Genomic DNA, 13,371 nt, shown 5'->3' on the forward strand with positions numbered 1-13,371 from the left:
CACAAACAAGGCGGAAAAACAAGCATTTTGATCAAATACAGCATGCATGCATGGCAGCCAATCCATGGCAGACTGGCGCACCGATCCAGTTCCTTCCATAATAGCCAGGTTGCTCGCGGCGACAGCAGATGATTGGTCAGCTGTCATATCGGTCCTCGGGTTTATCAATTATCACCCTGTCTCTCCTCTCTCAGTGCTTTTTATCACTCCCCTCGGCCAGAGCCAAATTTAATCTGGCTATGCGATAAACAGCAAAATACCATCTTTCACATCCACTTTATGTCATCTTTTACTGGACGCTTTTATCAGGCCAAGGACCCCTTAGCCGAGAGAGAGATGAAGCCATATATATTGTGTGAAATTGTGTTTCCGAGAAACTCTTCCATGCAACTTAAGCCATTTAGACCGGGAGAGCATCTAGGGTCATTTTTAGATGTCTTTGGCTATTCAAAAAATAGCAGATATACAAGCAGCACTCGGTGCTGCGCTATGAGCTTGTAGATCTGCTATTTTTGGGGGAAAATGGTGGGAAATAGTGGGTCTTTGAATATATGTATTTTTAAAGCGAACATTTGTAAATCAAATCTTTTGCTTCTGGGGATTCTACAAATGTCTTCTAAATCGTAACAGTTTTTTTTGAAAAAAACATATGTTGCTATAATATCAGTGGTTCTCAAAAATTATATGTATTTGGCCGTGGACCCCCCCCCCCCCCCCCTCTCAAAATATTTTGTTCTAGGGACCCCCAGAAGTTGTAACAGAGTTAAAAATGTTCGCTTTAAAAAATATATATATTCAAAGATTTGCACAAATTCACGATTTGTCAAAAAAAAATCACACCCAGTGTGAAGAGAGTGGTGCCTTTGAAAGTGTAACTGGTTGCTTCCTTGTGTTGCAATCAGCAACAATATGTTGTCACGTGACACGTGACAACATATTGTCACGTGAAGCTTGACCAATCATACGGACGGACATACGGACGGACGGACATACGGACACACGGACATACAGACACACGGACAAAGTCAAATGTAGGAGTGGTTGGCACCACTCAAAAATAGCAGATCTACAAGCTTGTATTTCAAGCTTGTATTTCTGCTATTTTTGAATAGCCCAAATAAATCTTAAAACGACAGATGCTTTTCCCGGTCTTAATGGGTTAATAAGATAAGAGGCTTTCAAGCTACAGTACAGCTCACCATATTCAGCCGAGCGAGAGATTGAGAGATTTGAGGCTAGCAGTGGCTTCACGGTTTGGTATGTTTACCAGCACCATCATCAGTGTTGTGTACATTTTTGTTAGTACAAATTACCTTTGCTAATAAACGTTCCAATCATCTGAAGATTTGGCTCCCCATCTGTAGAAGCCCTGGTACTAGGGACCCGCAAACACAGCTTGCATTTAAAGGAGTAGTTCACCCAAAAAAATGACTTGTTTTCTATCAATTACACACCCCATGAAGCATTGAATTCATTACAATGTTTTAGTTTTTGTCGCATTCCTAAGCCAATAATTTGATGACCAGCGGACCGGTATAGGCATCGGTTCCGGTAGGAGACACAAAGGAGACTCTTTGTGTGTCCTACCGGAACCACTGCCGGCCATCAAATTATTGGCTTAGGAATGCGACAAAAACAAAAGAATATCCATGAATTCAAACTATGCCTTTAATCTGACAAAGGCTATTAGTAACCCAACAGTTCAATGGCTTAGTTTGATGCTTTCTAAAGCAGAACCCAAGATATCATCATTTGAAGATTTGCTGCTCCATTCACTTCTTGTTTAATTTATTACTGAAAAAGGCTGTATCTCGGCTCCTGAGCACTTTTTTTACTATGTATTTTTCAATGTTATTATGTTATTTTCAAAAGGCAGAAAATGAATGTCAACAAGGTCCAATGACCTCGTTGACATTTGTGAAACCACACAGTGCAACCCTCAGTGATTAGCACCCATCAGGGTATCGATTATACTGGAGATAAATATTCTGTGACTACTTGAAAAAGGTATAAGAAAATTGAAAAATTGCTGGCACAGTTCGCAATTATCTTTTATATCTTGGCGGGTAGTGTGTAAAAAAAGAAAAAAAACATCCTATCAAAAAGATTAGGCGGACCCCCTATAGTAGCTCTGATCAAAATAACAATTATTTAATTAAGTCATGCAGATGTTTAACACATTGGCTGCCATGGACGCAGATCTGCGTTCATTTGCGCAAAAGCCCGCACGCTCCCAAGGACGCAGATCTGCGTTCTTTCAAAAAAAAAATGTTTTCAAAATAAAAGTTTTTTTTTTTTTTTTTTTTAAACCCAAAGACCAAGGAGATATGATTTTCCGAAGATTTAGACGCCCAGACACTTCCTTGTAACTTAAAACTTAAAAATTCTGTATCTCGGCTCCTAAGTACTTTTTTTTTCTCATTGAAAAAGTCTGGCAGCCTACTGTAGGAAAAAAAAAAAAAAAGCTGGCAGCCAATGTGTTAACAATAATTTAACTCTTGAGAGCATATGGTTTCATTTTACACTCTCATGATCTAATAAGGGTCCATTTGGTTACCAACTCTCCATCATTTAGCTGGGGACCACCTGGAACTCCCTCAAGGACCACTGTTGGTCCCCGGACCACTGATTGAGAAGCACTGCTCTAATGTATTCATCCACGGCACCCCTACATTTTTTACATTTGACAACTTTTGGTGTGGGGTAGCAGCGCCACTCCAGCTGAAGACATACATCATAAATAGGAGCGCTCCGATCAGGTTTTTTGGGTCCGATCTCAATCACCAATTATTTTACAGATCTTGTAGTTTATTTAAATTCCTTTGTTGTATTTATTTAGTTATTAAAAACGTTCAGGGTATTCCTGAGCATGTCACAAAGCTGCAAAGCAATACTATACTGTATATCTTATTGACTTTTAAACCACAGCTCGGTCATAAAAGATCTGTTTTCCGGATCCGGTAAATTGCAGATCACCATTTAGAGTGAAAATCTGAATATTTAAATCGGTGGGCGGTTAATCGGAGCACCTATACAATTATAAAGCCAGACATTTCGCCGTTTTGCTGCTCCTGCCTCAGAAACAGCCTTGAAGAATCATTGAATCTTCTTGCACAGAGCTTCCTTCCCACACAAGGTTTGCACAGCACACACTTTGCCCTCACTTGTTGCAAGTGTATATTTACTTTAATCTTTTACTGCCATGGATGCGTTTTCGAGTCAATTGGTACTTGGTCCACATGGCCATGGACGCGTCAATTTTTTATATTGTTTTTTTTTCACACAGAACCAGAGATAACGCGATCCGAAGATTTACTGCTCCATTCACTTCCTGGTTAACGTACTACTTAAAAATGCTGTATCTCGGCTCCTACATTTGTACATGTATTTGTGGTCAAGACATGCTATTTTCAAAGGCAGAAACAAGGTCGCGATGACCTCGTTGACATTTGAGAAACCACACAGTGAAACACTCAATGATTAGCAACGATCAGGGGATCGATCATACTGGAGATAAATATTATGTGACTACTTGAAAAATACTCTGGCAGTTAAAGAGTTAAGTGTCTGGGGATGTGAAAAGACAAATTAAGTTTTACTGACAAAACACTTGAAATTATTAGATCACTCAAAAGCTATGTTACAATCATGAAACTACAATTAGAAACATCCAGGCTACTTACCTTTTTTAATGTCTGAATGAAAATGAAATTCTTATTTCATTGCCGTCAGGCAGAAACCTTGTATCTCCATATTCCAACTTTTTATATTCCGCCCCCCCTCCCCTCCCCCGCCAGTAAAATAAATGCCTTACTCTGTCAAACAACAGTGTTGCATGAAAGTAGCGGAGATAGCCGATGTACAGGCTCATAACGCACTGATTTGCGACATGTTGTTGTGACCTTGTAGATCGGCTATTTTAAAAAAAAATGTATTGAAGTTTTTTTTTTATGGTTTTATATTGAACCAATGAAAAGTACCGCCAATAGCTTGTGACTATATTGGATCCATTGGAACACAGGTTCTTTGGTTTGTCCAGCGGTTTTGGACACGCAATGTTTCCGACCGACAGCAACAATAATATGTTTTGTCCACCTGACCAGTGTTGCCAGATTTTGCATGAGAACTATGCAACCAGGTCCCAAAAGAATCGAAAGCGATTCTAAAGCTCACAGCGCGTTGACGCGTTGTGAGCTTGAAAATCTGCTATTTGTTTTTTTTTAATCTTGAAAGTGAAAATGTTTTAATATTTTTGAAAAATGTTTAACAACACAAAACTGGTAGGGGGTTTCTGGCACAAAATCTTTTCAGATGGGGATAGGTGGACAATTGCATATTCATTTGGGGGTCCTTGACACATGTTTGAGAACCCCTGGTTTAAACAACACTAGACAGCAGCTCAAAAAACTGCATCTGACATGTAATTAGTGGAGTGTAGTGTATTTGCATACCTGATGTCCTCTCATCCTCTGGAAGTGGCCGAGGGTGTCGCTGATGGTATAGACGCGCACGTGTCCCATGTGCAGACGGCCCGACGGGTACGGGAACATGGAGAGGACATAAAACTTCTTCCTGCCAGAGCCCTGGGAAAAGCAGAGGTGTTGTCAGTGGGGAATAGAGTACAGAAGTCCTGACGTCACTCGTTCATCCCCAGGTTCGTAAAGTAATTTCGGTATGGAGAATAACATTGGGTCATCATAGAATCGTCTCATATAAGAATTGTGGTCGAAAAATAAACAAACTGTCTCTGCGATATTGTCAGGGAGGAGGTTCTGTATCGTTTATGATAGTCAGTCACTTATATTTGATACAGTCTGTTTCTGGCGAAAATGTAACTAATTTGGTGGAAGTAACATTATCGTTTTCTCACCGTCAGTTGATGCTTCATATCCATAAGAGTCAAACCGCCGAGGTCATTTGTTTATTTTTGGAACACAGTTCTTATTCGACGCGATATTAAATACGTCTATGGGGATTCAGAATGGGGGTGGAAAACCGCGAACCAGGTAGACAAACCTAGGATGTGTAATTTACATCAGACTTCGGTGCTCTATGTTGAACGGATTAAAGCCTCTACTATGTCCTCCCGGTGGGGGCTCCTCACTGTCAGGTGAGCCAGTAGTATGGTACAAACAGCAGTGGCAAGCAGTGGGAGGACTTCATTGGAATTGAAAGATGAAATTGGGAGAAAAAGGGTTCTTAAAAAAATGTGGCTACACGGAAAAAAAAAAAAAAGGACATAGAGCTTTTCAGAGTACAAAGAAACAAAACAGCCATGTTATTTTCTCTTTATTATTAACTGATGTTAATAAAAAATATAATATATATATAACATATAACATATATAAAATATATGTTGCTATATCAATGGCGCTCAAACTTTTTCATGTCAAGGACCCCCAACATTATATGACTTTGGCCTCGATCTCAAAACATTTGTTGTTCCTGGGACCCCACCAGAAGCAAAGATTTCATATGTTCGCTTTAAAAAATATATATATATATATATATATATATATATATATATATATATTCAAAGATTTGCGCAAAAAGTTCACGATAAAAAATCTACAAGCTCTCGGTGCCACGCTATGAGCTTGTATATCTGCTATTTTTGAATAGCCAAAGAAATCTAAAATGACACAGATACCTTCCCGGTCTTGATAAGTTAAAACAACGGAATGATCAGTGGCTAGTCGTGCAAATGACATTTTCAGCCACCAGAGCATTTGGCTGGTGATAACGTCAAGTGAGTCCCTGGCCATCTTCAGCCAGACTAATGAATTATTCACGGTGTATTTTTGTAGAGAAATAAGACTATAGAGACATATTGGATTCATCTGAATGAATCAAGACGGGTCAAGAGATCTCTGAATAACTAATGGTGTCAGTAGCAGTGAATAAAAACATGACATAGTTTGAATTACCTCTTTAAGACGACTTACTGTTAACCTGTGCTGAATCCCATGACACACGGTGTGTTTATAAAAACACCCACTAAATGTAAGGTCATATTCTGAGGTGTGATGTTCACAACCCAGCAGGGCTGGGGGCGATATGACTTCAAATCAATATCACAGCTAGGCTTAGCAGGCTTATGCAAAGGCCAAATGTAATTTAGAGAGCTTGTTATGTAGACAGATGCCAGGTCATTGTTAACCTGGCATATGGTGTGTATTGTTCAATGTACAGATTATAGATTTTTTTGATATTCTACTGTTAGACTGATGATAGGTTCTTGGTTTACCTATGATCCTAGATTACTATTTCTATGCATTTGATGTATTACCTTGTGTTGTCTGTCCTTGATTACTGTAAATCGCTCTGTTAAGAGCATCTGCTAAATGCCTAAATTGTATATTGTAACTATTTCAAACTTTTACCTCAATTACGATTAATGAAAGACTATTTTTTACAAAATATAGTGCAAATGCTGGTAGACAAGCTCACAATGCGATGCGACAAGTTGTGGGGCTTCGGTTATTTTCAAATTGTTTTCTATGCCACCATTGCACAATGAAGGATAATACAGTCCTTAAGACTAATTGATTGAGTCGATTATAAAAACAAATCTATAATAATGTTTTTGTGTCGATTCATTTATATGTAAGGGGAAAAAAACACCTTCTCAATTATTCAATTGATCTACATGAGTAAGATTAAGTTGGTTATTGGTTCTTCTAAATTTCAATTTAGATATATTTGCGGTTAATATATAAAGTATATATACAGTATATATAAAGGAGTAGTTCACCCAAAAAATAACTTTCTGTATGTTCTATCAATTACACACCCCATGAATCCTTGAATGCATGGAGATTTTTTTGTTTATGTCGCATTCCTAAGGCAATAATTTGATGACCGGCGGCAAGATGCTAATGTCTCCGGTTTGAGACTCAAAGTGTCTCCATTGTGTCTCCTACTGGAGACTCCGCCGGTCATCAAATTATTGGCTTAGGAATGCGACATAAACAAAAAAATCTCCATGAATTGAAGGCTTCAGTATAGACGGGTTTCCTGTTTGTAAACATGAGAGGATGCTGCGCGCGCAAGAGAGGGATTTGCATGCAATTTCTTGCATGCAAAATTACCCGCAGCAGCTCTGGTCAAATGTCCATTCATAAAAAGAAATGGTCTTCACCGGGTTTAATGAAAGTAGATTAAATTATGCAGTTTGTAATATCTTGTTTACTCAATAAAAATGATTTGTCGGAAGTTGGATCTGTTTGTCCTTTATTTGTATATAATAGCAGCATTATGCCTATTATGCCTATAATAGCAGCATTATGCCTATCTAACTCCCGAACACAACATCGGAGTGAACGGCGCTTCCGGGTTCGTTCTACCCCAAGTATGCTCAGATTGCGCATTCTGCTCTGTGATGACGTCGCGCGGAAACCCGTCTATACGGCTAAATAAACGGGATATTTGATTGCAACCTTTGTTTCCTGGTGGTTTGTGGCTCCAGTTTGAACTTTAAATCCTAGCATGGGGAGTGTAATTGATAGAAAATAAGTATTTTTTTGGTGAATTAGTCCTTTAATTGCACCAGCCATACTGTCACCACAGTCATGCCCCACCAGCAGAAGACACACGCTCTCAGCAGCCATACATGATTATACAAATCTTCAACCACAAATCTTTCAATGAATTAATTAGTTAATTAATTAGGAGCAAGGATGTCATGAATGTCCCTGATTAACGTCAGCATCTTCAGGTAATTGCATTCAGGGATGACAGACACACGTCAGATAATTATGCCGTACAACGCAGTGTGCACTTCGTTTGATTTCATGAAGTAACCTTGTATCTCCATGTTTCAATTTTTTCCGTAAATTAGTGCCCTACTTCGGCATACGAGAGAGTTTCGCAAAAGTAGCAAATTACTATTTTAGATCTGCTGTTTTTGAAACATTTTTAAAGTGGTTAAGTCTGTGAGTTTTAAAAATATTTAGCAAATAAAACGTATCAATAAGAGCTTGTGTTGTGACTACATATTAACTACTATACATTGGATCCATTGGAACACAGGTTCCTTTTTCCATTTCCTGAAAAGTAAGCCGTTTTGGACATACAAGGTTTCCCACTCAACAGCACAGACTTCAGGTCTACTGTGAGCTACAAGGCCCAGTCTTGGTAACGACTGCAGGGATAATTGGAAAGGATGCTTAATGGCACCAAATTAAATTTAGAAGCAAAATAAGGCTACGGGTGCAACCCAATAAATATTCATCCTGTCAAAACAGACACCTTCAATAAAGACAGTAGTCTCTCTCTACAGTCAATTATTTTCTCCACTAATGCATAAGACAAGAGGCTGGCTTATTTAATTTTTCTTGGTGCAAACACAGTTAACAGAACAGAAGACACACAGCGATAATAAGCCACTCTGTCGGACAGTAAGTCTGTCCACAATGTTCAAGTGCAAACCGAGAGCTACTCACAGCTTATCGCAAATGACAGTATGCGTTTGTTCCCTTACAAGGAAAAATGTTCCAAGGCTGCGTCTGAAAGCAGTGGACCCCATGATTCTGGGGGGGTCCCCAGATGACAGTGAAGTGAACATTGAAGGACTTTTAAGACCTTTTTAATACCTCAGAAAAAAAGAAAAGAAAAAAAATACCATTACTGCATTAAAACTATACTATAATAACAAAGAGGCAATCATTTTTTAAATAGCCGATCTACAAGCTCACAACGCCTTGCAACAGCTATTTTCAAAAATGTTATCAGTGGAACCGAGTCCAACTAAATGTAATGCCTCAGCTCCTACAATTCCAGGTGCTTATCAGGTTGGGGGGTCCATGACAATATCACTGCGGGGGATAGGGCAATTATTTTTTTGCAATGGCAGATTCGTCTGGAACCAGGCTAGGGGGTCCCCAGTTCAAATTTAAGCACTCACATAATGGCACAATGTCTGTCTATTCACTCTGTGTCCGTGTCTCACTGGACCCGCTGGCTGTAGTAGACAGTTCAGAAACCTGCCTGTCAGCGAGTGACATCACTGGTGGGGACAGAAACTACAGCTTTCAGACCCCCAGGGGGGGTCCCCAGCAAAATGAGTTAGTACAGCATCACAATGACTTTAACCACTTTATCCATTTATATGTTGGCTTTTCAAAAACAGCAGATCTACAAGCTCGCACATTTGCTATTTCTGAACATTTTTAGAAAAATCTCGAAAATGTTTGGAAGATTTTGATTTTTGTGTTGTTGATTTTTTTTTACATTAATCTTCTCTTCTGGGGATCTCTGGCACAATACATATAAATTTGGGGGTCCTTGACAAAAAACAACAACTTTACAAACAAACGAACAAGCACTGGATGTAATGTACTGTAACGGTCGGTCACCTCCTCCTGTGCGTCCCTCCTCCACTGCTGCATAATGCGGGGGTGCCACCACTGTTCCACCTTGCGCCGGTTCTCTGCCCGGTAGTCCTTCTCCCAGACCCCCGTCTCACTGAACAGGGTGCGCAGGCCGCAGCCGGGGGGGAGGAGGCGGTACCGGAGGAGGAGGCGGAGGGGGGGACCCCCGGGGCGACCCAAACGGGCCAGCGGGCCGCACAGTGATGCCGGCATGGTTCCGTCACCTAGGTAACAGTGACATAATGAGAAAAGTAGGTCAGTGAGTGTGTGTGTGTGTGTGTGTGTGTGTGTGTGTGTGTGTGTGTGTGTGTGTGTGTGTGTGTGTGTGTGTGTGTGTGTGTGTGTGTGTGTGTGTGTGTGTGCGCGTGTGTCTCAAGGCTGGTGGAAGAAGTGTAGGTTGTTATGATGGCTTATGTTCATATGTACTGTAAGAGAATCAAACAAATCAATTATAAGTATTAATTCTGGTATAATAAGCCATTTTCCAAAATGGCTCCAAGATGTGACGATATGAAAATAACATGTCACGATTAGTGCGATTAACGATATTATGGCGACAATCAAACGTTAATAACGATAACCACTTTCTTGAACGCCAAAAATGTTAACCACTTGAACTTTCGCCTAAAAACAGCAAATCTACAAGCTCGCAACGCGTTGTAGATCTGATATTTTTGCCGTAACAATTTGAGTAGAGTCTTTACAGGTCTGTTTTATCAAGTACAGAGGGTTTAGGTGGTACTGAATTTGCAGCTCAACAAAAGCTAATTCATCCTAGTGTATGACGGAGGACAATTTCACCATAAATGAAAATCTCTGCGATACGATTATTGTGAGGGTTTTTTTAACGATAAACGATAAAAATGATAATAACGATTAACGTCCCATTCCTAGTAGACATTAAGGCAAGGCAGTTTTATTTGTACAGCACATTTCAACAACAAGTCAATTTAATGTGCTTCACAGAGAACATCAAGCAAAGGAAACACAATTACAAAATGACATTAGGGTGAATAGAAGCAAAAAATAACAGATACAGTAACAGTACAGAAGAGAAAAGAAAACAAAAAAGTAACTCAATCAAAGGCAGCGGCAAAGAGAAAGATCTTTAGTTGCGTTTTTAAAAGAAATAAGAGTGGCAGCAGACCTGCACTTTACGGGGGGGGTGCATAAAAACGAAATGCTGCTTCCCCACCTTTGTGTTTTATTTTAGGGACAGAAAGCAGACCTATCCCAGATGACCAGAGAGATCTGAAAGGCTCATGATATCCCGCACAAAAAGAGAAACGGATGTTGCGATGTGAGAGACTAGATTGCGCCATCTTGTAATGAGCATTAAAGAGGACCAATCGCATGAGGATGAGGTTGGAAATGGATCGAGTGCTCCTTTAAAAGTCAATTTGTACCCTCTATAAGTTAAAGGAAGACTCCGGATTTGACTGTGTACTTTTCACTCCCTCCTGTGGCTGTTAGATTTCTGCAGCCCTTCCTTCCGGGCCAATCCACCGTTATTAGCTCAGCGGACCGAACAGCACATTATACCTACCATACATCGTCAGTTAGAAAGTGTCTTTTATACATACACTTTATAACTATGTATGGTACTTATAATACTTAAAATAAAGTATTATGTAAACCTTATCATAATTATAAACATGTAATAACAAGTGTTATAAGTGCCTTAGTTATACAGTAAGTGCATAATAATGCATTATAAACGCGATTATAATGCATTATAGACCTGACCTTTAAGTTAAGTGTTACCGGGGACTTCAACGTGTGTCAAAATAAGGAACTGTAAAATATAACAAGTTGAAAATCTTACAGTGGAATCAAATGGGTTTTGGACTACTTATACAGGCTCGCATGGAAGCCCATTTCCGCGGATTCTGTAAGTCATTATAATGAGAAATGTTCTCAAAATAATAATGACTTAGTATCTCACAATAACGAGAAACTTGATGAAGTCATTATGTTGATACAGATCTCTGGAGGAAATGGACTTCCATAGGAGGCTTGACTTCAATTTGCATGTTTCTGTACTCAGGCTGAAGGTCAGAATGTGAGTGGGTGCAACACTTAATGTAGCGAACCGATTATGATTAGAATGAATAATCGATTATAATAAAATAATTGATTTGGGGGGGAGAAATGTACAGTACATCGTCTGTCGGGTGGAAACCTCATATGTCTAAAACGGTTACTTTTCACGATTCAAATTCAAAAGCATCAAAAGTAGCAGATCCACAAGCTCGTTTCGAGCCTCTGGATCTGCTACTTTTGATGCTTTTGTGTGACACTGATCAGGTAGGGCAGTGGTTCTCTCAAACTCTTTCATGTCAAGGACCGCCCAAATTGACACTTATTAGCCCGCGGACCCCCATTTGAAAAGAAATGCCAGGGACCCCCATAATAAATAAAAAAAATATCAAAAAATGCACAGGGCAGACATGACAAATAACACTATATAATAAAATACACAAAGAAATCATTGACATAAAAAAAAAAAAAAAAAAGAGGAAATAGCTGCATCGATTCGTTACTATAAAAAAGACACGTTCTCGATTATTCAAGTAATCGAAATGGTCATCGATAGAATCATCACCAAAAGAAATAAAATAATGAATGGTTGCAGCCCTACAGTTATATGTGAGCCCAATGAAGAGCAGGTAAAGCCAGCAAATTTGAGTCTCACTTTTAACAACACACACCACACACGCACACACACCCACCCACACACGCACACACCCACCCACCCACCCACCCACACGCACGCACGCACGCACGCACGCACGCACGCACGCACGCACGCACACATACGCAGTTACCAAGGTAACCCCAAATTTATACCATCTCTACATCCTTGGTAACAAGGTAAAGTTGCATAGACACTTCCACAGAAAACCAGTCCATACAGTTTGAGTTTACAACTTTGGTTCTCAAACTAGGGAGACATTTGAGGGGTTCACTTGAGGAGAATGGTTTGATTTCACTATGACAGTATACAGTACCGTATATACAGTAATTATATATATTGTCTCTGTCGGGAGTAAAATGTCCAAAACTGTTCAGGAAATGGAAAAAAGGTGCCCGTGGATCCAATGTAGTTGTTATTCAGTCATAATCTCTCGTTAATACTTTTCATTGGTTAAATGAAACCTGGCACAGCCACACTTTCACAAAGAAGAAGCAAAAATAACGTTGCGACGTGTTGTGAGCTTGTAGATCAGCTGTTTTTGCTCACTTCTGCACTTTATTGTGCTCCAAAGTAGGAACAATGGAGATACAAGGTTTATATCGTTGCTGTCAGGCGGACATCTCTCATACTACAGTACATGCGTCAAACAAAAGCACCAAAAGTAGCAGATCTACAAACTCGAAACGTTGCGCGAAGCTTGTACTTTTGCTTTTTGAATTTGAATCCTAAAAAGTAACAGTTTTGGACATATGAGGTGAGGTTTCCACCCGACAGAGATGATATTCTATCTGCCTGGGGGACCTTGACGCGAAAAGTCCAATGCCGATGCCAATGTTGGAGAGTCCTACACCAGATACACCAGTCCGAACGCGACGTGTTGTTGTGAGCTTGTAGATCGGCTATTTTTGAATATACAAAAGTCTAAAATAATTGCTAAGATAAAAATGTAGTTAAGTTTAGTTAGTCTGTGTTGTGACTTTAAGACCTCTTTCACTGTGCAATGCAAGTCAGCGAGGACACAATTTTGGAATATCAATTCCTAATCAACGGAGCAACTAGCCTATTGAAGATATCTCGACCAATATTTGGAGCTACATCAGGCCAGTGTAAAGTACACAACCCAAACCTCTACCAAACTAAGTCATTCTGCTTTAACTGTTGGCCAGCAGGCTACTGTGTTGGGGAGGGAGACGGTCCCATGGTGTCCAGCAGCCCACCTACTCCTCCTGGCGTATTTATATTTCTTTATCACATCTCTCGAGGATAACTTAACCCATTAACACCGGGAAAGCATCTGTCACT

General features: G+C 39.8%; 1 protein-coding gene across 1 annotated transcript in view; it reads right to left on the bottom strand.

Moving 5' to 3' along the window:
- Window positions 1-13,371, bottom strand: part of lars2 (leucyl-tRNA synthetase 2, mitochondrial) — a 90,899-nt gene that overhangs the window by 73,896 nt on the left and 3,632 nt on the right. Inside the window, exons 2-3 of the mRNA XM_084053774.1 lie at window positions 9,357-9,595; window positions 4,452-4,583 (exon numbers count right to left, since the gene is read on the bottom strand). Of these exons, the coding sequence (XP_083909900.1) occupies window positions 4,452-4,583; window positions 9,357-9,584 (360 nt within the window). The 5' untranslated portion in view covers window positions 9,585-9,595. The remainder of the gene's footprint in view (window positions 1-4,451; window positions 4,584-9,356; window positions 9,596-13,371) is intronic.

The sequence above is a fragment of the Gymnoscopelus microlampas genome (genome assembly GCF_963454915.1).
Source record: "Gymnoscopelus microlampas genome assembly, chromosome: 3".
In the NCBI taxonomy this organism is placed as follows: Eukaryota; Metazoa; Chordata; class Actinopteri; order Myctophiformes; family Myctophidae; genus Gymnoscopelus; species Gymnoscopelus microlampas.